The sequence below is a fragment of the Rana temporaria genome, chromosome 9 (genome assembly GCF_905171775.1).
Source record: "Rana temporaria chromosome 9, aRanTem1.1, whole genome shotgun sequence".
Taxonomy (NCBI): Eukaryota; Metazoa; Chordata; class Amphibia; order Anura; family Ranidae; genus Rana; species Rana temporaria.
Window position 1 is genome coordinate 86009103 of NC_053497.1, and position 25987 is coordinate 86035089.

The 25987-nt window shown below is 45.3% G+C and overlaps 1 protein-coding gene across 2 annotated transcripts in view; it reads left to right on the top strand.

The window, feature by feature from the left end:
* Positions 1-25987, top strand: part of LOC120913694 — an 88729-nt gene that overhangs the window by 28026 nt on the left and 34716 nt on the right. The window contains exons 5-8 of one of the 2 annotated variants that reach the window (XM_040323840.1): positions 9226-9359; positions 12939-13110; positions 16469-16503; positions 21707-21861. In XM_040323840.1, the coding sequence (XP_040179774.1) occupies positions 9226-9359; positions 12939-13110; positions 16469-16503; positions 21707-21861 (496 nt within the window). The remainder of the gene's footprint in view (positions 1-9225; positions 9360-12938; positions 13111-16468; positions 16504-21706; positions 21862-25987) is intronic. The other variant, XM_040323841.1, reaches the window with a different exon arrangement.

A 25987-nucleotide genomic window follows, 5' to 3' on the forward strand; every position in this document is an offset into this window, starting at 1 on the left:
CTTGATCTCGCTGCTCTCGGACAAGGCCTTGGCCTGGGCCAGCCCTTTATGGGAGAACAACAATCCGGTGGTTGCCGAGTTTTCCGGTTTTGTTGCTTCTCTTCGGAAGGTATTCGATGTGCCGGCTCGCGCCGCCTCTGCTGCGAAGCTCCTTATGTCCGTCAGACAGGGTTCACGATCCGTAGCCGAATACGCCATTGAGTTTCGTACCCTGGCAGCAGAAGTGGGCTGGAATAATGAGGCTCTGGTCGCTGCTTTCTCTCATGGTCTCTCGGATGCCTTGAAGGATGAGGTTGCAGCTAAGGACCTACCAGTGGAGCTCGAGGCTCTTATTTCTTTCCTGATTTTGATTGACACCAGACTCAGGGAGAGACCTTCCTTTAAGGAGAGCCTGCGGAGGCCTCCTAACAGTTTGGCGCCTACGTTTGCTGTCCCACCCGTGCCTCCCTCTCCTCCCACGCCTCCTGGGGTTGACTTGTCTGGGGGTGAACCCATGCAGCTGGGGTTTGCTCGCCTGTCCGAGGGGGAGAGGGTACTCCGGAGACGCGAGGGCCGATGCATGTACTGTGGTCTCGGTGGGCATTTTCGGTTGGCATGTCCGAACCGTCTGGGAAACGCTCGCACCTGAGATCCTGTCGGGGGCAGATCTTGGGTGGAGTCTCCTCGTCCCCGGTTTCCCGTGTTGATAAACCACTGATCACTGTTGTCCTCTCCTGGGTCGGGGGCTCGGTGACGACCCAGGCGTTGGTGGACTCTGGTGCTGGTGGTTTTTTCATTGATAGTGCGTTCGCTGCCGCCAATTCCATTCCTCTGCAGGCTCGAGGTTCCCCGCTGGCTCTAGAGGCGATAGACGGCAGACCCCTCCAGCCGTCACACGTGACTCATGAGACCCTTCCAGTGGGGATAGCCATTGGTGCCGTTCACAGAGAGTCGGTCTGCTTCCAGGTTATTTCGTCTCCACACTACTCGGTGGTCTTGGGGTACCCCTGGCTCCAGAAGCATAATCCGACTTTCGACTGGAGATCGGCCGAGATCCTCTCATGGTCACCACAGTGTGGGGCTAGTTGCATCCATGGGCCTGTCAAGTTGCTGTGTACTTCCTCGGACTCTCTGTTGCCTCCTGAATATGAGGAGTACCGGGATGTATTCGATAAGGTGCGCGCAGTTGCCCTACCTCCGCACCGCCCATACGATTGTGCCATAGAGTTACAACCTGGTGCCGTTCCTCCTCGCGGCAGGGTCTATCCACTGTCGGTTGCGGAGAATGAGGCCATGGAGGAGTACGTGATGGAGGCGCTGTCCCGTGGTCACATTCGCAAATCCTCGTCCCCGGCAGGGGCTGGATTTTTCTTTGTGAAAAAGAAGGGCGGTGAGTTGAGGCCTTGCATCGATTACAGGGGCCTTAATCGCATCACGATCAAGAACGCTTACCCGATACCCTTGATTTCCGAGCTGTTCGATCGCCTTAAGGGGGCCACGGTCTTTACCAAACTCGACCTGAGGGCGGCATATAACCTGGTAAGGATCAAGGCGGGCGATGAGTGGAAGACCGCGTTTAACACCAGGACTGGGCATTATGAATCCTTGGTTATGCCCTTTGGGCTGTGCAATGCGCCCGCAGTCTTTCAGGAATTCATCAACGATGTTTTCCGTGACCTGTTGCAGCAGTGTGTGGTGGTCTATTTGGATGACATCTTGGTATACTCTGAATCCATGGAGGCCCACATTCTGGATGTCAAGCGAGTGTTGCAACGGTTACGAGAGAACAAGCTGTTCGGTAAGCTTGAGAAATGCGAATTTCACCGATCCCAGGTAACCTTCTTGGGTTACATCATTTCCGCTGAGGGGTTCTCCATGGACCCTGAGAAGGTTTCAGCTGTCTTACAGTGGCCTCAGCCCAGTGGTCTTCGTTCCTTGCAGCGCTTTTTGGGCTTCGCCAATTATTATCGGAAGTTCATCAGGGACTTCTCCATGCTGGCCAAGCCTCTCACGGATCTGACCAGGAAGGGCAGTAATTCCCAGGTCTGGCCGCTCGAGGCCATCCGGGCTTTTGAGGCCCTAAAATCCGCCTTTGTGTCGGCTCCGATTCTGTCTCATCCCAACCCTGGGTTGCCCTTTGTCCTCGAGGTGGACGCGTCTGAGACGGGAGTAGGCGCCCTTCTGTCTCAGCGTAGAACACCAGAGGGTCCGCTGCTTCCTTGTGGGTTTTACTCCCGGAAACTGTCACCCGCAGAGTGCAACTATCAGATTGGTGACAGGGAGTTATTGGCCATAGTGCAGGCTCTCAAAGAGTGGAGGCACTTGCTCGAGGGCTCGGTGGTTCCGGTTCTCATCCTGACGGACCACAAGAATCTGACCTACCTTTCTGAGGCCAAGAGATTGACACCACGTCAGGCCAGATGGGCTCTGTTCTTGTCACGTTTTAATTACGTGGTCTCCTACCTACCTGGTTCCAAGAACATCAGGGCGGATGCCTTATCACGGCAGTACTCCGAGCTGTCCAGGGAGGAATCTATACCGACTTCGGTTATACCTCCGAATCAGATCCTGGCCGCCATTCGCACCAGCCTGACCTCTCCCCTTGGTGAGCAGATTTTGGCGGCTCAGTCTGGTGCTCCCTCTGGGAGACCCAACGGCAGATGTTTTGTGCCTGAGGAGTTGCGCACTCGGTTGTTGCGAACCTACCATAACTCCAAGACCGCGGGGCATCCTGGTAAGAATCAGCTGTCCTGGGCTGTTTCACGTCTGTTCTGGTGGCCTTCCCTACGTTCCGACATCGCCGCATATGTAGCGGCATGCTCCGTTTGTGCCCAAAGTAAGTCCCCTCGGCACCTTCCGTTGGGCCTGCTGCAACCCATAGCCACCGGGGGAGCGCCCATGGTCACACCTGGGGATGGATTTCATTGTGGACCTCCCTGCATCCCGAGGCCATACGGTCATTCTCATGATTGTGGATCGGTTTTCCAAAATGTGCCACTGTGTTCCTCTCAAGAAGTTACCCTCTGCACAAGAGTTGGCCACGATTTTTGCCCGGGAGGTCTTCCGGTTGCACGGTTTGCCCAAGGAGATAGTGTCGGATCGGGGGAGTCAGTTTGTGTCCAGGTTCTGGCGCGCCTTTTGCTCCCAGTTGGGGATTCATCTCTCCTTCTCCTCGGCCTACCACCCTCAGTCCAATGGGGCCGCAGAACGATCCAATCAGGCCTTGGAGCAATTCCTTCGTTGCTATGTCTCCGATCACCAGGACAATTGGGTTGATCTCCTGCCTTGGGCTGAGTTTGCCAGGAACACGGCTGTGAACTCTTCCTCTGGGACGTCTCCCTTCATGGCCAATTATGGGTTCCAACCTGCCGTGTTACCGGAGGCATTCTCTCCCCAGGATATTCCGGCTGTGGAGGATCACCTTTCCGTCCTACGCGCCTCTTGGGTACAGATCCAGAAGTCCCTTGAGGTCTCTGCGCAGCGCCAGAAACTCCAGGCTGATCGCAGACGAGCGCCTGCTCCTTCCTACCAGGTCGGAGACCGTGTATGGTTGTCCACTCGCAACCTCAACCTTCGAGTGCCCACTCCCAAGCTGGCCCCTCGCTTTGTTGGTCCCTTCCGAGTGCTTCGCAGGGTAAACCCGGTAGCCTATGCCCTTGCGCTTCCTCCTGGCATGCGGATTTCCAACGTGTTTCATGTCTCCCTGTTGAAGCCACTGGTGTGCAATCGCTTCACTTCCTCGGTTCCTCGGCCTCGTCCGGTCCAAGTGGGCAATCATGAGGAGTATGAGGTGAGCAATATCCTGGACTCACGCCTGGTCCGCGGTCGGGTGCAGTTTTTGGTCCACTGGCGTGGTTATGGTCCAGAGGAGCGTTCCTGGGTTCCCTCCGCAGATGTCCATGCTCCTGCCTTGCTCCGAGCCTTCCACGCACGCTTCCCTCAGAAACCGTTTTTTGCACCGCGGAGGAGGGGCCCTTGAGGGGGAGGTACTGTCATGGTCTTACCTCTCTCCTGTCTCCTTCGTTTGACATGTGCTGGCGGCCATCTTGGTTTCTAGGTCTCTTGTAGCCTCCCACCCTGCGGCTCCTCCTTCCCACTGGGAGGAGCTGGATGCCTGGCTCATATATATAGGAGCTCTGTGGCTTCAGTTCCTTGCTTGGTCCTCCTGTGTTCACATGCTTCTAAGACTGCTGCTGCTGCTTCTGGTTCTGATCCTGGCTTCGTCTGACTTCCTGCTGGTTCCTGATCCTGGCTTCGTCTGACTTCCCTGCTGGTTCCTGATCCTGGCTTCGTCTGACTTCCCTGCTGGTTCCTGATCCTGGCTTCGTCTGACTACCCTTCTGGTTCCTGACCTCTGGTTTCACCATCCGTTTGGACTTTTGCTTTACAGCTTGATTTTCAATAAAGCCTTCTTATTTTCACTTATCTCTTGTTGTACGTCTGGTTCATGGTTCCGTAACAACAGGTATCTGTACCTAGGGCAGGACTTAGGGTGGTGGGGGCCCCTGGGCTTGAGTCACTTCCGGGCCCTCCCTCTACATCTCTTTCAAGCTCTACATTACGAAAAATGGGCGTGGTTCACTGGGAATAGTGGGCGTGGCTCAAATGGGCGTGGCTCAGAAGGGGCGTGGTTAGAGTCTGAGATGAATGAGGGATGGAGGGAAAAAAGAAAGAGGGAGAGAGAGCGAAATAAAGGAGAGAAAGAAAGATGGAGGGACAGCAGGCCCAGATCCTACACCACAATAAAAATATGTGTATCTATCCATCTATCGATCTATCAATTCAGCTATCCATCTTAAACATATAACAAGCTCTTTAACGCCTATTTGCTACCCCCTGCACACCAATGACTCTGCCGCGGCTAAAATATCCACAACCAATATTTCTTGGTCCGAAAAGGAACGAGAGCTAAATAATAAAAATCATTCATTAGTCAGAAATATTCCCTTTTCCCTATGATTCACGTCCTAGTAATTACCATCTGACCATCCTAATAAAAACCGCGACAAAACGAAGGTCAACTAGCAGCGACAAGTGTTAATTATACAATAATTACATTGTGATTGTGCAGACAGAGCCTTGAAACTGGTTTACCTTTCAACAGCCTCCGGTGTTCTGCCAAATAAGTTCCCCCTGCGGATAAGGACCCCCCTGTACTGCGCAGGCGTGGCGCGCGACTTGCCGTCTAGTGCTGACTCCGTCTTAGCTCTACTGTCAGGTCACCTGTGGCCAGATGACAGATGCACCCCGTTGGAGTCAGGAGTGCACCACAAGGTAGTGAACCCTATGGTAGACTGCTGCGGATGGACCACAGAGTGGATATGGAGGACAGGTCCACTGGAGCACAAACAGGGATCCCACAGGAAGCTTGAGCCCAAGATTCCCCTGGGCGCCGAGTCTAAGATCCAGCTGGTATTCGCCAGAGCCTCTAGTGTTGAGGATGGCCTTAGCTGCAACAGAATCCAGATAGAGATTGTCGGGGCGACAAGCAGACAAGGATAAATTAGGGACAGGCCAAGGGTCAGGATCACAGGCAAACGGGAGTAGTCTGGGACAAGCCAAGATCGGTACACAGAGATAAGCATAGCACACGGCAAGCAGGAACCCAAACACACAATGCTTAACATACAACGTTGATCAGTAAGGCAGACCTGCAGTGCACTGGTTAATATAGAGTTCCTGATATGGCCTGGGGTGGAGCCATACAGGGAGGAGAGATGTTAAAAGCAGCCAGGTGAGAGGGTCTGGCCTCTAAGGTGAACACATGGAGAGCAAGGTAAGCTGCCAGACATTACTGCATATCCATGACATCTACATGTTCGGCTATTTTCGGAGGCTCAGTTCAGGTTCGTACTGCGCAAGCGCCGTGCTGCGCCTGCGCAGTACAGGGGGGGTCCTTATCTGCCAAGGGAACTTTTTTGGCAGAACACCGGGGAACTTTTTCGGCAGGACACACGGTCAGCGTCAGACAGTTAATAGCTCAGGGCGGGGGCTACCTATTTACATCACGTGTATGGAAAAGGACACGAGGGGGAGGCGGGGGTCCCGAGTACATTGCTGGGCCCCTACGCAGCTTGCGTAGCAAGCATATAGGGCGGATCGGTCCTGGGAACGGCACACACAGAGCATGCCGTGAGTCAGTGGACAGGAAGCGCATGCGCTGGAGAAATAATCAAAGAAAAAAGAAAGGCAGTGGCCCCCTATTGGATAGGGCCAATGGGCTTGAGCTCTGTCAAGCCCAATAGTAAGTCCGGCCCTATCTGTACCCCCCTGAAAGGTGCCAAATGTGACACCAGAGGGGGGAGGGTTCCGAAAAGCAGAGGTTCGCTTTTTGTGTGAACCCCCGCTTTAAAGCATAACTAAAGGCAAAACTTTTATTTTAGGTTTTAACAAAGTGGAGAGGGATCAGAACATCTGTAATTTTTTATTGCTGTCCATGCCCCCATTTGGTAGATTCACTCTCTATGTCCTGTTAACCATTATCATTAAAAGTGAAAGTAAAAGAAAGTTCCACATTTTGGGTTGTCCCCAGAAAAATAATAGAGGGAAAATCTTGCAATGGGGAAATAAGTTATGGTGACTTGGGGGGGGGGGGGGCAAGAAGTGTTCTTAATTTGCAGGGATTTCCTGTCACTTCATGTTTTGGCAGGAAGTGAAGGAAAATCTCTGCAATGGGACACAGATGGCGCCAAGAAAAAAAAATCTAACAGAGCTTATAACTTTCCTTTGCTCCTATCCAAAATGAAGAAAACAAATGTTGCCTATAGTTCTACTTAAAGCACATTATTAATCAGCACTGGACTTGACACTTAATACCCTTTACTTGGTAAGTTGTCAACAAGACATTCGTATTTTGAAAGACATTTTTTTTTCTTACATTTTGGAGAAAGTAGGAAATGTTTAACACCCCTGTGGGCTTTTTTCTTGCCACCTGTGTCCCATTTGAGATATTTCCCTTCACTTCCTGTTCTGTCCTGAAGTGAGAATAAAACTCTCCAAAGTAAGGTAATTGCCCTCTTAGACAGTTGTCATCAGGAAAAGTGTCCTCTCCCTCTCTATTACCATTCTGGTGAATATTAAGATTTTTGGAATTTCCCTCCCTTTCAGTCCCAATGACAATTGCCACCAGACAGAAGACAGAGTGAACCTCCCTAATGTAGACACAGTCAGCAATAAAAACTTGATGAGTTCTAACCCTTACCACTCAAAACTTCAAAAATAAAAAAGTATTGTGTTTATATGCACATTTTTATATGTATCTGAAAAAATACATAAGTATTTTAGGAGTGTAACTATCAATTCTACCATATTCACTGTCTTTGATATAATAACTAACCCATCCATTAAGGTATACAGCCCCTTGCAAAAGTATTCATCCCCCCTTATCTTTTTATCTATTTCGTAAGGGAAAACACATCTTGACCAAATGACGAACAGGAGTAGAGTTATCACCTGAGGATGTGAGCCTCTTGGGGACTCCCAAGCTGTACGCACTTACAGCTTGGTATCCACAAGGTTTGTGCAAGGCACCAATGTCATTGTTCAAGCTAAAGGCAAGTTCTGGGATGTATAAAAACACTTAAAAAAAAAATGTGCAGAGTTAAAGCGTTTTTTACCCCAAAACTTCATATTCCTGATATGTCTGCTGTACCATGTACAGTGCCTTGCAAAGGTATTCACAACCCTTAGCTTTTTACCTATTTTGTTACATTACAGCCTTTAGTTCAATGTTTTTTTTCCCATCTGAATTATATGTGATGGATCAGAACACAATAGTCTAAGTTAGTGAAGTAAAATTAGAAAAATATATACATAAAACTATTTTCAGAAATAAAAAAAATGATAAGTGGCATGTGTATTCACCCTCTTTGTTTTAAAGACCATAAAAAGCTCTGGTGCTACTAATTACCTTCAGAAGTCACATAATTCGTGAAATTATGTCCTCCTGTGTGCAATCTAAGTGTCACATGATCTGCCATTACATATACACACCTTTTTGAAAGGCCCCAGAGGCTGCAAAACCTAAGCAAGAGGCATCACTAACCAAACACTGCCATGAAGACCAAGGAACTCTCCAAACAAGTAAGGGACAATGTTATTGAGAAAAACAAGTCAGGGTCAGGTTATAAAAAAATATGAAAATCTTTGATGATCCCTAAGAGCACCATCAAATCTATCAGGGAAATTTCTATGTTGGTCGTGGTATTGGCGTGCCCATGCGTGTTGGTGTGCGTGCCAGTCTGTGGGCGTGTGCGCCTGTGCTCGTGGCGCTTGGCGCCAATCAGTCTATTTAAACTGCTCTCCATGTGGTGGCAAGTCTGGGGGTTTGCAGAAGAGGTTTACCCCTATTCCTCACTCTAGTGCTTTTCTCATATCTCCAAAGCTCTAGCCTCGATTACATAATTTAATGTGCAGGGCTGCTGACCCTTTATTGTATGTGGTGGAGGCAGGAGGGCAATTGTGCCCAAGAACAGCTTACAGAGGAGGCTACAGCGCACCAGTCTCACAGATCGAGAGTTCTGATGGAGCGGGGGTGGGTCAGCATTTAACCCTTGCAAGGGTATTTTTTTTCTGTGCCTGGAGTTGGGCTTTAAAGATGGGTACAAACTATTTTGCAGCCACTGTGCAGTAAAGCGTAACAGTATATAGCGGGCACAAAACAATAGAAGAGTTTTAAATGTGATTTAATGCCCGACATGGCTCTTGTATCATGCGACAGCTGTGATTGGTTGTCATAGCAGTCTCATGATTGGCAGCCTGTGTCACTGGCTTTCAATCAGTAGCCTTGACCGAGAGCTCTCAGTGACAGCTCAGACAGTATGCTAGAAACAGAGAGTTAGCATATGCCGTGGATGCATATATGGGGTGGTTGGGCATTAATGCCTACCTTTCTTGCTGCCGCATATATGCGTTACCCAGTCTGTAGGAGTTAGAAGTCCAATTTATGTATTTATTACTATAATGCAGTCAGGCTGCATATACAGTAATAAACAAGGAAGTCTTTCCTTTTTTATTGCTAACTGCTGCAGCAAGGGTTAAAATACCCTAAACTGGCAGGACATAGGCTAGTTGAAACATCATCAGAAATACAGTAGTTACAAAGAACACAGACATCTGGTAATGCTTGGATACGATTCATCTGATTTACAAATGCATGCCATAATACAGCACAATTGTTATATTTATATAAATAATATATTTAGAAAATATATTTTATAAAATAAAATATTTTCTTCCTTTTTATAGATATAACACAGATCAAGAAGAAGCCGATTTCCTTAGAAAGCAGATCAAATGTCTTCTGTTATACTGGTTACCTGATTCCTTAAGAAATTCAGATCACATTTTGGTGTTTTTAAATGAGATTCTTTCAATAAATGGTAAGAATTGTTTAATCATTATTAACCACTATGGAAGATTTATGTTCTAAAATTAATTATTTAATAACTAACTTAATGGGGGAGGCCACCCAAAAGTATATTTTAATTATAGACGGAGTCTGGAGGATAAATCTATCTCCTGCTTCCTTCATCTGTTTAGCAACCTTTTCTTGCCATATAGCTGGATTCAGAAAGATTTACGCCGGCGTATCAGTAGATACGCCGACGTAACTCTAAATCTACGCCGTCCTAAATTTAAGCGTATTCTGGAAACCAGATACGCTTAAATTAGGCTAAGATACGAGCGGCGTAAGTCTCCTACGCCGTTGTATCTTAAAGTGTAATTTTTAGGCTGGCCGCTAGGTGGCGCTTCCGTTGAGTTCGGCGTAGAATATGTAAATGACTAGATACGCCGATTCACGAACGTACCTGCGCCCGTCGCAGTAAAGATATGCCGTTTCCGTAAGAGATACGCCGCGTAAAGATAAAGCCCCTCCTAGGTGGCGTAGCCAATGTTAAGTATGGCCGTTGTTCCCGCGTCAAAATTTGAAAATTTAACGGCGTTTGCGCAAGTCGTCCGTGAATGGGGCTGGACGTAATTTACGTTCACGTCGAAACCAATACGTCCTTGCGGCGTACTTTGGAGCAATGCACACTGGCATATGTACACGGACGGCGCATGTGCCGTTCGTAAAAAAACGTCAATCACGTCACGAGTAATTTACATAAAACACGCCCCCCATCCTCATTTGAATTAGGCGCGCTTACGCCGGCCCCATTTACGCTACGCCGCCGTAAGTTAGGAGGCAAGTGCTTTGTGAATACAGTACTTGCCTCTCTGACTTAAGGCGGCGTAGCGTAAATACGATACGCTACGCCGCCTTAAAGATGTGGCGCTCTCTCTGAATCTGGCTAATAGTCTCCTGTTCTGTGCTGTCCACCTTGTTGTCTTGGACGTTCCCATCTACCTTTTGGGGTTTTTATTTCCCACCTCTTTATGTTGTATTCTGCCAAATATATAAAATAAACTCAATGATAAGAAGGGAAAACAGGACCCCTTATATTGGTTGTGACAGGCCAAAGAACTCAAATGTAAAATCTCAACAACACTGACTAAGCATTTAGGGCCAGATTCACAAATGAGATACGACGGCGTTTCTCCTGATACGCCGTCGTATCTCTGTTTCTATCTATGCGACTGATTCATAGAATCAGTTACGCACAGATAGCCAGAAGATCCGACAGGTGTAATTGTTTTACACTGTCGGATCTTAAGATGCAATACCGCGGCCGCCACTGGGGGGAGTTCGTGTCGTAAACCAGGTCGGGTATGCAAATTAGGAGTTACGGCCAATCCACGACGGTTTTTCGCGTTCGCTACGTCGCCGCTAGTATAGTTTCCCGTCGCTAAGTTACACTTTTTTTTTGGTGCCTTAACTTTTGTCATTGCTGTCTAAAGTATGGCCGTCGTTCCCGCGTCGAAATTTAATTTAAATTTAAATTAAATTAAATTTAATTTAAAAATCAACGTCGTTTGCGTAAGCCGTCCAGGAATACGGAAGTATGCTACGCGCGTCGCCGTTCAAAAAAATGACGTCACGGCGCGCAAAGCACGGCGGGAGTTAGGAAACGGAGCATGCGCAGTAGGTCCGGCGCGGGAGCGCGCCTAATTTAAATGGCACACGCCCATTTGAATTGGCCCGCCTTGCGCTGGAGGCCGCGGGCGTAGGTTTTCATCGCAAGTGCTTGGTGAATCAGGCACTTGCGATGAAAAATTGCAGCGGTGTAACTTATCTAGGATAAGTTACGCCGCCGCGATTTTATGTGAATCTGGCCCTTAACCTCTGGTTCTGTTAACCTGAACACAAGCTGTAATATAATAATAATAGGCATTGCCCTTCAACATAGCTCCCAACTGTCCCTGATTTGGAGCAATGTGCCTCTGTCCCTCTTTCCTCCTCATTTGTCCCTCATTTTGGTCTGATCTATATAGTTGTATATAAAATGCACTTTTTATCTTTCCAAAAGTGCTTCTCAGTGCTAAACCTTTCATCCAAATTCTAAATTGCTGCATTTGTAAAAAAAAAAAAATAATAATTAAAGCCAATATTATGAAATAGTAAAAAGAAAGTCCTTGTGGATTTAATTAACCTTTTTTTTTTTTAATTCTCCTTTAAGGGTGTGTGTCAGGGGGTGTGTCCTATGCCTACATACGCTTGTTATTAGGTGTCCCTAATTCCCATCTCAAAATGTTGGGAGGTATGCCCTTCAATTTCAATCTGATTTTCTAAAGTCCAGAAAAAAAACATTACCTCTTCACAACCGTTGTAACACAGGCAGTGTTTTTTCACTGTGTGTGCAGAAATGTGTTTTTCAACAGGTTTAAAAAAAATGTATAGGAACCCGAAGGGCTTTTTCACAGTATAACGAGCCAATGAGCCATGGCTTTAACACCCCTCCCCCCCCCCCCCCAACTACTCACCTATCTTCCAAAGGCATATGCTTTTCTTTGTGGCTGCAGAGATGTTAATTTGGCTTGCAGAGTTTTTTTCAGGCAGCATTGTCTGTCAAATGCATCCTTAAAGAGGAAGTAAACCCATCTATTTGATAGTTTAAAAAAACAGTTAACATTCCCGGCATGCCGGAAATGCTAGATGTCACATTTGATTGTGCTCTCAACCAAACTGTCAAACCATCCAATGGCTGGTTTCATAACTGATCACATGTGCAGCATCGTGGCAGTTGCAGATTAAACAGAGGCCAAGATGGCAGCTTCCTTGGCTGAAAACAATAGGAGGGTTTACTTCCACTTTAATGCTGGGTTTCTCCGCATCCAATTTGCATAGCAGGAGATTGTGACCGGCTCTCTATGGAGACGGTTCACAAATCTGCGCAGCGGCTCTGGAGTGAATTAAAGTCAATTGCAAGCCCAAAAAAAAAAAAACACAGCCATTCAGGAGGCAGCAGGATCACCTCCTGATCACCTGGCCTCTGCTGCTATACCCCCCTCTAAAAAGCGATCCACCTAGATCTTTTTCAGAGAAAAGTAGGCACTGCGGACTATGTGAAAGAGCCGAAAGTCCATACACGCAACCAGGTGAGTTCCTAGTACCACCTCACATATGAGTTTATTTTTATATAATAAAATAGAGAGGGTCACAGCGTGGAGAGCCCTTTATTTGCTTCCTAGGGTAAAGACAAACAGCTTTTAGTATCTCTTCGGTAATATTTTGCTGGAAGTAAAATGGCTACTTTTGCTACAAAATCAGTTCTACCGGAATGACTTTGCTCCTCTGTAATGCAGATCGGCCTTCCATGAAAATAGAGTCCATGTCAGCATGGATGTACAGCAAGGTCCGGGAGTGTGGGGGGATTGTGAAAGTGACAATACTGTATACATATTTGTGGTCGGGCCTTTTTTCACTAAACAAATTCAACAGAATTATGAAGACCATATAGCCTACAAGTACAATCATTTGTTTTTTCTTCTATGCTGAGATTTTTATAAAACAATTATCTTTAAGATAGTCTGTAGACATTTAAGAAGGCTCTCATATATATTCTCTTCTCTGTTAACAGTTCTCAGACCGTCTATCAATAACCTGGCAGATTCTACATTTATTAACGAGATGATCGTGAGGAATCTGGCCAGTGAAGAGGTGCTTGTGAAGGATGCATTAAAAGAGTCTGGTGCCTTCAGCGAAAATGACAGTAACATTCCGGTGTATACAAGTGACAGCATCCCACACAGGTAGCAAAAGTGGAGGCGCTGGATTAATTCTGGCCTTACATCTGCAAAGTTTAATTTGAACATTTATGCTGCGTACACACGGTCGTTTTTTGTGATGAAAAAAAAACATTTTTAAAAACGTCATTTAAAATGACCGTGTGTGGGGAAAACGTTGTTTTATGTCTTCTGAAAAACGACCAAAAAAAAATTCGAGCATGCTTCAATTTTTTATGTCGTTTTTCAAAACGTCGTTTTTTGTGTCATAAAAAATCACAGTGTGTAGCTAAAACGACGTTTTTAAACCCGCGCATGCTCAGAAGCAAGTTATGAAGCGAGCTTGAATGGAACAGAGTGCCGCTGTACGTGCTGAACGTAACCGCGCTTTGCTAGAGCATTTTGAAAAAACGATGGTGTGTGGCAACGTCGTTTTTTAAAATGAAGTTTGAAAAACTTCGTTTTATTTCATGAGAAAAAATTATGTTTTTTTCATCACAAAAAAACGACCGTGTGTACACGGCATAAGACGAGAAAGTGTAATGCCGCGTACACACGATCATTTTTCGGCATTAAAAAAAAATTGTTTTAAAAAAATGTCATTTAACCTCCCTGGCGGTTCAGAAAAAAGGTGCTGAAAGCGGTACCATTATTTGCAAGGAAATTTGGCGTTTTATACTGTAGGCCTGTAATTCTTAGGAATAACTCACTTAAATCTGACCAAACAAGAATCTAATAGGCATCCCGGGTATGAATTTTTTTTAAAAACAAAATTATAAATTATAATATAATAAATAATTATAACAAATAATAATATAATTATAATAAAAATTATTCAATAATTTAATCAACTCAAAATCACTGAAATTTGCTCAGTTGCAGAATTGTCGCTGTCATTACTTTTATTTTTTTATGACGTATTTCCCCACAAATCGCTATCGCTCAATTCTGCAAGTGATTATAATTTGTAATCGCTGTTTTCTAGCTGCTCTAAAACCATTTTTGACATAAAGGGACACTTTTGGTTGCTATGGACAATCTACAGTTTCCAGGCAGAAAGAACAGTTTTTATTATATAAAAGTACATGTAGGGCACTGGGCAGACCACTAGGGACATGGGGGGTGTGTATTTTTTACATGCAGTACTGTAATCTATAAGATTACAGTATACTGTATGTAATGTGTTTGTTTACTATTTTGAATTTGGCGCCGTTCTCCGCTCCCGTGCGTCGTAACGTCGCAGGGAACGGAGATCGGCGGCACACAGAGGCACTGTGTGAATCGAGCGAGGACCCGCTCGCTCACACAGTGGGGAGGCATCGCTGGATCCAGGGACAAGGTAAGTAAACCAAGCCTGTGGATTCAGCGAGACGAGCCCGAGTCTGAACCGGGGTTACCGATCGTAGCACAAAAATCTCACCCCGAGTCAGACTCGGGAATACCGCCAGGGGGGTTAAAACGATCGTGTGTGGGCTTCACATAATTTTTCGGGTTCTGAAAAACGACAAAAAAAAAATTCAAACGTGCTGCATTTTTTAACGACGTTTTAAACAATGTTGGGTTGTAAAAAATGATCGTGTGTGGGCTAAAACTACGTGAAAAACCTGCGCATGCTCAGAAGCAAGTTATGAGACGGGAGCGCTCGTTCTGGTAAAACTACCGTTCATAATGGAGTAAGCACATTCATTACGCTGTAACAGACAGAAAAGAGCAGATCGTCTTCTACTAACATGAAATCAGCTAAAGCAGCCCCAAGGGTGGCGTCATCCACATGGAACTTCCCCTTTATAGTGCCGTCATACGTGTTGTACGTCACCACGCTTTGCTAGAGCATTTTTTTTTAAAACGATCGTGTGTGGGCAACGTCGTTTTAATGATGAAGTTGGAAAAAACTTCGTACTTTCTACATGCTGAAATACTTGATCGTGTGTACGCGGCATAAGAATCACTCGTCTGACCATTTGTTGGTGGCCCCATGGACTCTACTAATTTCAAATGACTTTTCAATCAAGTATCATGTCAATTTCTAATTTCAATTTTTTTTGTGAAAAACATTCTACTTCCAAATTAACTCAAATGCCGCATACACACGATCATTTTTCAGCATAAAAAAAAGTTGTTTTTCAGCATGTCCAAAAAACAAAGTTTTCCCAACTTCATCATTAAAAACGACGTTGCCCACACAAAATCGTTTTAAAAAATGATCTAGCAAAGCGCTGTGACGTACAACACGTACGACGGCACTATAAAGGGGAAGTTCCATTCGTCTTTGGGCTGCTTTTAGCTGATTCCTTGTTAGTAAAAGACGATTCGCGCTTTTCTGTCTGTTACAGCAGGATGAATGTGCTTACTCCATTATGAACGGTAGTTTTACCAGAACGAGCGCTCCCGTCTCATAATTTGCTTCTGAGCATGCGCGGGTTTTTTACGCCGTTTTAGCCCACACACGATCATTTTTTACAACCGAAAACTGACATAGTTTAAAACGACGTTAAAAAATGCAGCATGTTCGAATTTTTTTTTTGTCGTTTTTCAGAACCTGAAAAATGATGTAACCCACACACGATCATTTTAAAGCGGAGGTTCACCCTAAAAAACAACTATGTACCATCCCATCCAGCATACTAGCGTCAGCTACAGTATGCCTTTTTTTTTTTGCGCTGTACTTACCGTTTAATCCTTCAGTTTCGTTTCAGACTCCCGCGTGGAGTAGGGCGTTCCTATGAAGAGGGGAACATGATTGACGTCCGGCTATGGCGCGTCACGCGTTCCGAAAATAGCCGGAGTAGGACTCGGCTCTTCATGGCGCTATACGGTGCCTGCGCACAGACTAGGAGCTGACTGCGCAGGCGCTGTATATATCCGAGTCCTATTTCGGCTATTTTCGGAACGCGTGACGCGCCATAGCCGGACGTCAATCATGTTCCCCTCTTTATAGGAACGCCTATTTCCCCGCCGGAGTCTGAAACGAAACTGGACGATTAAACGGTAAGTACAGCGCAAAAAAAAAAAGGCATACTGTAGCTGACGCTAGTATGCTGGATGGGATGGTAGATAAAGTAAAACATTTTTTTAATGTGAACCCCCGCTTTAAATGAAGTTTTTTTCATGCTGAAAAATGATCGTGTGTACGCGGCATGACATGTGCATGCACATAAGACTAGTAATGATTTTTCTCAGCTGGGAGCAAATTCAACAATTAGAAATTCCATGCTTGTCTGTCAATCTATTTTTGCTGCTCATTCTGGTTGCAACCGACTTTCGAATAATCCCCTGTTTATAATCTAATGAACATTCTGACAGTTTACTAAAAATAAGTTCTACAGGTCGTTAATAACAGTCCTGTTTTAGTTCAATTAAATTGTTATTTTTCTTTTCATTGTAGAAAGGAAAAAAAAGGCTTTAAAGGAAAACTAAAAGGTATGGGACCACTTTAAAAAAAATATTTGTTCCTTTGTTCTCCTTCTTGCACTACAAGCTCACACACACATACTCATTGCTTTCATTTTGTGTGGCTACTACTGTTATTAAACTCACATCTACTTGTAGTGTACATAGAGCAGTGCACATGACCATAACTAATCTACTAATCTGCACAACTTGCTCCAAACAGAAGTGAGAGGGAAAAGGAGAGGTTCTGGGACTCATGTAAGACTTTACAAGGGGGCAAAAACACAGTAATGCCGCGTACATGCTGTTCAAATTTCTGACAACAAATGTTCGATGTGAGCTTGTTGTCGGAAAATCCAACCTTGTGTAGGCTCCATCGGACATTTGCTATTGGAATTTCCGACAACAAATGTTTGAGAGCTGGTTCTCAATTTTTCCGACAACAAAAGTTGTTGTCGGAAATTCCGATCATCTGTAGCCAATTCCGAACGCACAAAAATCCTATGCATGCTCAGAATCAATTTGACCTTAATTTTTCTCGGCTCGTCGTAGTGTTGTACGTGACCGCGTTCTTGACGTTCAAGATTTCCGACAACATTTGTGTGACCGTGTGTATGCAAGACCAGTTTGAGGGAACAATCCGTCGGAAAAAAATCCACGGTTTTATGTCGGAATGTCCTATTGTATGTACGCGGCATACAAAACAATTTAATGAGGGGAAAAAAAACCACGAACACAAAGTAGTAGACATGTATGGATTGTTTGAAGAATATTGTTTAGTGTCACTTTAAAGCGGTGGTTCACCCTGTTTTACAACATCCTGTCTATGCAAATGCGCTGCAAAGAGAATGACCAAACAATTTTTTTTTTTGAGTCCTACTTACCCGTTTGCAGGTCGTATTTACGACCTGTCAATCAAAATGGGCGTGGTAAGTCCATTCTCCCCCATCCTGTCACTCGAATTTAGGAACTCCTCCGTCGACGCGCTGTGCTGTAATCGCGCTGCAGCTGATAGCTAAGGTAAAGGTCTAAACAACGGGGCGTGAACTTCTTACGCCGGCCGTTGTTATGGCAACCATGTAGTGTTGACGGCGACGCTCGCCGTCAACACTGCACATGCGCGGGATCGAGCGGTGAATGCTGGGAGGCCAGCATTTGCCCTATCCCGGAAGAAGACCCTGTCGGCTTCACTATGCCCACAGGTAAGATGGAAACGTCCATCGGATCAGAATCAAAAATATAATTTACCGCATTACAGCGCATAGGACGGCTTAACGAGTGGGACACCCTGTTAGTGCGGGAGTAAAGGTAAGAGCTGTGGATTAGAGAAAAAAAAAAAAAAAACGATATCCCGCGGAACCCCCGCTTTAAGTTCCTGGGTGTGGGCCAAATTAGGAGGGCAAGGTATGGTAAAGTAAATAATTTGAAAAAAAAAATAAAAAATCAACCCCAATTTAATCTATTAAATTTGAATTGTATTCCAATGCACTTTAACTGCACACATGCTTTTCAGCACACCAAAATACATGCATGTGATGTGCACCACATGTACCCATGATGCACGTATCTGATGCAAAGCGCACTGATGGGTAACCACCATTCAGTGCATTAAAATGTCTATTGCGTTACATTGGCAGCCAATTCAAAATGAAGAAGTGTGGATCAGCCCTAAGGATAGGGCTACGCAGGCGATTCAATGTCGCTGTTGATAGATTTAACTACCCTGTTTATCCGAAAATCATCCCTACCCCGAAAATGGAACCTAATGTTATTTTTGGGGGCTGGCTGCAAAATAAGCCCTACCCCGAATAAAAGCTCTAGTTAAAGCGGGAGTTCACCCATTTAAAAAAAAAAAAAAAATCTCCCCTTAGCTTCCTGCTCGTTCGGTCTAGGGGAATCGGCTATTTATATTAAAATATGTGCAGTACTTACCCGTTTTCGAGCTGCATCTTCTTCCGTCGCTTCCGGGTATGGGTCTTCGGGAGCGGGCGTTCCTTCTTGATTGACATTCTTCCGAGAGGCTTCCGACGGTCGCATCCATCGCGTCACTCGTAGCCGAAAGAAGCCGAACGTCGGTGCGGCTCTATACTGCGCCTGCGCACCGACGTTCGGCTTCTTTCGGAAAATCGTGACGCGATGGATGCGACCGTCGGAAGCCTCTCGGAAACCTGTCAATCAAGAAGGAACGCCCATTCCCGAAGCCCATACCCGGAAGCGACGGAGAGGATGCGTCTCGTAAACGGGTAAGTACTGCACATATTTTAAAATAAATAGCCGATTCCCCTAGTAATAACGAGCAGGAATCTAAGGGGGAAAAGTGCCCTCTAAGGGTGAACCCCCGCTTTAAAGTCGTTGTAAAAACATGTAATCGGTTTGGTGAAAAGATGTGCAGTGTGTCTCCTTTTGTATCTTTATTGTGAAAAAATACCTTATTTACAGCGCTGCTGGGCGCTCACGTGACAGGCGGAGATCTCCTCCACTCCTCCTGGCTGACGTCAGCGACTCCTCCCCCTACAGTGCTCGGAGCGGGGAAAAAGAGCTCTGGCCGGTCACGTGAGTGCCCAGCGGAGCTGTAAATATGGTATTTTCCACAAAAAAATTACAAAAGGGGACACCCTGCATATTTTATAATCTATTCACAAAACAGATTTCATAATTTTACAATGACTTTAACCAAGGTTTATTTTGGGGATTACAGAATGTCATAATGCTGACTCCTGAGCTGACGGGGAGAGGGGGAGAGAAGACAGGGGACACAGGAACTTTTTAAAAAACATTTCAGGTTTCTTAGAACAGTGGTTCTCAGGCCTGTCCTCAAGTACCCCCAACAAGCCATGTTTGCAGGTTTTCCTTTATCTTGCACAGGTGCTTTAAATCAGAGTCAATGGCCTGGTATTTTGGACAGCTATTTTATCTAAGAGAAATTCCCAAAACATGGCCTGTTGGGGGTACTTGAGAACAGGGTTGAGAATTACTGTCTAAGAACTTAGAGAGTGGTAAATGACACAGCACAAGCACTGTGCTGTCTATCATGCCATAAAGGATCAGGATTCATTTTTTTCCCCCACGGTTACCACTTAAAGAGCATCGTGATGACATGACTGTATTTTAATAAACAAAGATTATTGTACACACCGTAAATAAAAGACATCCCCTGGTGTGTTTTTTGTAGCCAACATTAATATAAGACCTGGTCTCATTTACAGGGAAACACGGGGTACTTTTTCCTATCATGTCATTAGCATAACACTGATTTCAGGCCTAGCCTTACTTGCAACATTAAAGGGGTTGTAAAGGTAAATGTTTTTTCACCTTAATGCATCCTATGCATTAAAGTGAAAAAACATCCGACAATAACGCCCCCCCCCCCGAGCCCTCAAAAGTCCCGCGCTTGCCCCGTTATCGTCCTAGTTTCTGAGCCTTGCTTGGCTACACTGGATGGATTGAAAGCGGCACAGCCATAGGCTCACATCCAATGATGCGGTGCACCGGGGGCGGGGCCGAGTGATACAGTGAGCAACAAAAGCCGCCGGCTGTATCACGGAAGCGCGCCCGCAGGAACTCAACACCATGCGAGCTCGCATTAAGGTGTTGAGTCCTTGCGGGGGGAGCTGAGACAGTCGCGGAGGGACCCCAGAAGACCAGGTTCGGGAACACTCTGTGCAAAACGAGCTGCACAGTAGAGGTAAGTATAACATGTTTTGTTATTTTTATTTTTTTCAAATTAACTTTACAACCCCTTTAAAGCAATCCTTTTGCCATGTTAACATCTGACCAACGTTTGTGAGTGTTGGATGCCTGGTCCCCTTCTGTCTACTGTGGTTTTACCTGCTGACCCCCATGCTACTACAGGATAGACATGTTAGTGTCTTCATTTGACATTATCCATACTTTCTGATTGGCTGCAGTTAAAGAACGTTGGGTAGCCGAAGGGAGAAGTGGATTTGCTGCGCCGCTTGACGGCTCATATTTAAACTGCTTTTTGGCCCCCTCCGCTCCCGCGAGCCACTGCACTCCTAAGCAATACTCCCCTGATAGTGGTACTGCATGCGGGAGGCGGGCGGAGGGCGCAGGTGCCATTTGTGTGGAGGGTAGGTTTTTTGCCACCCCCCGCAAAGTGCCGCCCTAGGCCTGGGCCTTGTCGGCCTAGGCCAGAACACAGCACTGTATACATTACAATGTCAGCTCACACTAGCTGTACTGAGGGACCATGACTTATAATTTAACCTTGTGAGGAGGTTACCAAATTGTATTACCCTTTAGCAGTAAACCACTTTATACTTGCCTAACAGCTTGTTTTCTGAAACATCACTTTGCAGAAAAACTCCTAGAACATATTCCACACTTCTGGGTGAGTGGAATAGTAGGTCCCCCCATGGCCACTATGATCCTTACCGTTGACCTCTATATCACTATTCTGTCCTGCAATGACTAAGGTCAGCAGGAGGAACGTCAATGGTTAGCAGGGGGACACACTATTCAATCTGCCCAGGGAGCTGAATAAGAACTGGTCCCAGCGCCGGCTTCAATGTAGAGGAGAGACGGTGACAATGACTGCAGAGCTTGGGCAATGACGACACCCATGGGTTTACTATGGGGCAAATGTTGTTGGCTGTACCTCCTCTACAGTGAGGGGCTGGCTCATTGGAAATCGGTCATGCAACTGGACTGGATCAGCTTCAGAAAAGGTAAGCATAGACATCTTTTCTTTTACAGGGTAGATAGAATAATCTTAGAATGGGGGTGGGAGTAAACTTGGCCCTAGTAGGAATTTGACTGCAATTACACTTTAAATAGTAAATTCTTAAGTAGAGGATAATACATCAGGTCGCAAAGAGTGACAGCTGAAAGGGAAAAGGGTACTAAAATATTTGATCCTAAAAGAGTACCTTCAAGCATCCAGTCAGATTAAAGTGTATGTCCAGGTAAGACTTTTCTTAGATTTAAAAAGAGAAAATAGTTAGAACTCCTCTCCGATTTTTATCTGTTAGAGACATTACCCCTCAATTTCTGTCCCAGAGACAATGTTTTATCAGACAAGAAGTGAGGGGAACCCTCCAACAGCAGCACAGACAAATACAATCGTTTTTAGTTTGGCATACACTATTGTTTTTCATACTGTACAATGTAAAATATAAAAAAATGGTTCCTTAATGCAGACAGTAGCCCTTTTCGAAACATTTATTCAATATAGGATAACCTTCTTCTTTTTTTTTTTTCTTTTTTTGTTAAGCTATGGCACATCGTTTAAAACGTAACAAATCTGAAGGTTGCTCAACATTTCGATCTTTTCCAAGCATCGGGGAGGACACAATGGACTCTACAGAGGACACAATGGACTCTACAGAGGAGGACACAATGGACTCTACAGAGGTCTGTACATATACAGTAAGCACAAATGCAGTTATCTGCCCATATTATGCTATTCGGTGAAAAGGCTAGCTGTGATGACAATCTTGACTTTAACAACCATGCTTTTGAAAGAAATAATATACATCCTCTAGAAATTTATATTACCTATTCTAGGAATAACCGATGAAAAAAGGTAAATATCTTACAGTGTTTGGAGGAAGAAAAATGCTGACTATGACCCTAAGAATACCATCCCTACAGTCAAGCACGGAGGTGGAAACACAGCCTTGGGGGCTGTTTTTCTGTTAAAGGTACAGGCTGACTTTGCTGCATTGAAGGGCCAATGGACTGGGCCTTGTATTGTAAAATATTGGATGAGAACCTTCTTCATTCAGCCAGAACCAGGCCTGAAGATGGGTCATGGATGAGTCTTCCAACATGACAATTACCCAAAACATACCGCCAAAGCAACCAAGAAGCGGCTCAAGAAGAAGTAAATTAAGGTCATGGAGTGGCCTAGTCAGTCTCCAGACCTTAATCCTATAGAAAATTTATGGAGGGAGTGAAACTTAATTAAGCAGGACCGCATCATATCAAATCCAAAGGTAAAAGGCAGCATTGCTGCTCCCCAGACACTCTGACTCACACTCCACCTACAGATATCCCAGCTGGGGATACTGGAGGTCTTTTATATGGACCCCTTAGACTAGCCTGTGGGACCAACTCTCCGTACACTCCTTGAAATATCTACATACTTTGTACTTTTCTCATCAAAGTACCAAATACTGTATATAGGAGATGGATGAATTTCAACCTTTCTCTCTCTTCTTTTGTGACTTATCCGAGTCTGAGCGCTTATAGCCCTCCCTGGGCACCCCTAAGCAATTCCACCAATGTATGCAACCTAAATTTGCCTTCTTTACGAAGACGGGGTGCAACACCCAGTGGGGCACCTTCCTCCCCCAGTGGGTGAGGAGATGGGAGCTTTGGCACCCCTACCTGGTGGCTCTCTGGTGACACGCAGCTGCAAAGTACCTTTTCCCTATGGATTTTAAATGATCTGGTCCTGTGCTTAATTATCTCTACCCTCATTGATAACTATGTTGATAATCATTTTCCCCTGAAGAAGAAAGCTATAACATGTAAAATTCAGGGAGCATAGTACCATCTAGAGCTAAGCTTGCAATTAGTCCCTTAATATTTAATTAATGTTGATAGATCTTTTCTGGGATAAAGCGTTAATGCAATCCCACTCATTCTCAATAAAGTCTTGATTGAGGTCTGTTTCCCAATCTCAAGAATAGATAAAGTATTTTTGGAGACAAGAGTTGGAACAGGTTACTATAAATTAATAATATTAAATGAAAAAGGGAGTCTGAGGAGACAAGGTTCACAAGGCATAAGGGAGTGTGCATAGTGGTATCTATATTGTTGGGAGTTTAGAAAGTGTATTTAAAAGTGCATACAATATGGCAATGCGTTGTTCTTATTAAATGCATTAAGAGCATTTAAGTCATGAAAAGTGCCCTTGTCAAAGAACTTTCGGACTGCGAGTGCTGTGAATGCTGTGTGGTCAGAAATTGTGTCAGGGGGCTACATCAGAGATTGCTATTTTTTTACAGACTGTAATAAATGCTTTTAAAAATGCTCCTATGATAGTATGGGAGGTTATGGAAGTGAATAGGTATATCCCAGGAATTGACTGGGATTTCCAAAAGCAGTTGTTCCATATGGATCCAGTTTTTAGTATTTATGTGGATGTTCAAATTGTTGTGGAAATTTTATAAAGATGTATTTAATATGTATTGTCATAGTGTCTCCCAGTGTTAGTACTCCCGCAGCCCGCCCTAAAGAGCTGACTGGGGCAGACTGACGCTGGTTGAGTGCCATCTGGTAGTGGAAAACTTCTTGAGGTTGTAAAGAGGTGTTTGCAGAGTGGGGATATGTCGGCCAGCGAAGGGCCCCTGTGCAATCCACAGAACGATCGTCTGGAGGTGATATGTTCACTCTGGAAGGACATTATCAGTTATGGGAGCATGGGCGCTCTTGTCTCTGCTGTATGTCTGATCAGCACATGTCAGAACACGTAGTGTACACCTGAAGATAACCACCCCATCCACAGGAACAGTAGTATAATCCGGGTATGCGTTGTTTTCTGAAACAACTCCGAATAAGGATTCATACCAACGGTAATACTGGAGTCTTTGAATTGTCATGGTCAGGAAAAGCATCCATGGTTGAAAGCCATGCGGCTTCTTTTGTTTGGCTTCCGGGTACAGGGGACACGAAAGCCATGAGGCTTAAAAGCATACACGCTGTCCCTGCCCAGACATGCCTATAAGACTCCTTTAGCCATTATTCATTGATTGTTTGTATTAACTCAGCCTGTTGGAAGGATTTCCTGTGAGGTAATTTCCTGTGGAGGAAGCGATTGGCTGCTGGAGCCATGACTTCCTGTTTGTCATTGCTTTTGTGATGTTAGAATAAAAACCAAGGGCATGCTGGGGAGAGGCCAGAAGAGCATGAGAATGTAAGCTGTGGTGATGTCTGTTTACTCGGGGATATACGGGAAATAGAGTGATAGGTAAGATGCATTATACCAAGAGACGGAATGTGTGCTTATTAGCACAGGAGATATGGTGTGCGCTCAGCGTACAGACAAATTTTCATGTCACAATCCACTATGTGCGTGAGATGGCAGGCCCAATGATATTTTCGAATGTCAGGGAAGCCATGCCTACATGGGGCCAGATTCTCGTAGATCGCCGCATCACTGCGGCGGCGTAACGTATGTCATTTACGTTACGCCGCCACAAGTTTTACAGGCAAGTGCTTGATTCACAAAGCACTTGCCTGTAAAGTTGCGGCGGCGTAGCGTAACTCACCCGGCGCAAGCCCGCCTAATTCAAATTAGCTGGGTAGGGGGCGTATCGCATTTAAATTAAGCCCGTTCCCGCGCCGAACGTAATGCGCATGCGCCGTCCCTAAAATTTCCCGACGTGCATTGCGCTAAATGACGTCGCAAGGACGTCATTGGTTTCAACGTGAACGTAAATGGTGTCCAGCCCCATTCACGGACGACTTACGCAAACAACGTAAATTTTTACATTTCGACGCGGGAACGACGGCCATACTTAACATTGGTTGCCCCTCATATAGCAGGGGCAACCTTACGCCGCGCAAACCTTACGTAAACGTCGTAACTTCACTGCGTCGACCGCACGTATGTTCGGGAATTCGCGTATCTAGCTAATTTGCATACTCGACGGGGAAAACGACGGAGGCAACACCTAGCGGCGAAAAAAAATGCATTTTAGATCCGACAGCGTAAGAGCCTTACGCCTGTCGGATCTTATGGATATCTATGCGTAACTGATTCTAAGAATCAGTCGCATAGATACGACGACCCAGATTAGGACTTACGACGGCGTACATGGCGTTGCGGCGTCGTAAGCCCTTTGAAAATCTGGGCCTAAGTGTTTTGGCCTAGTGGGAGTCTGCATTATAATTCTGGGTGGTTTGTGGTTCCACAGAAATCTACAGAACATTACTTGAATATTGCATATTGTTGGGGAGATTAATAGATATGGTTTGGAATAGATGTAGATACCTTGGTAAGGCATTCATTTTTAGAATGGCAGCTCTTCCAAACCAGAAAGTCCACAAGTAGGCCAAGTGTGCTGGTCCTGTATAATGTGGATGAGGATAGGAAGGTGGCTGAGTGTTCAAATGGTACCCGGGTGCCGCCACTAACGGCATGATCGCCATTAGAAATGGCAAGCTCAGTGCGCCTGTGCCCGATGTCTACGGCGCATGCGCCGTAGACATCGGTGCCACTGTTTCTGCAAATTCCTAAACCTTTTAGGTTTGGGAGATATTTCTTGCGCCTTCAGGCAAGCCTTAATCTAGGCGTACCTTTTAGGTTAAAGTGGTTGTAATGGGTTTACAATCACTTTAAAGCACACTGTGTGTACCAACTGTTATAATTCTTCTTGTAAAAAGTCCATCAATGTGAGATATCATTGCTCCATCCAACCAGTTTCAAATAGATAACATGACAAAACCACATCTCTGTGGATACCATGAGACTGTCAGACATTCCTAGACAGTATACAGAGTATATCACAGGAGAAATACTGCATGCCCGTGTTCAATTTGTATT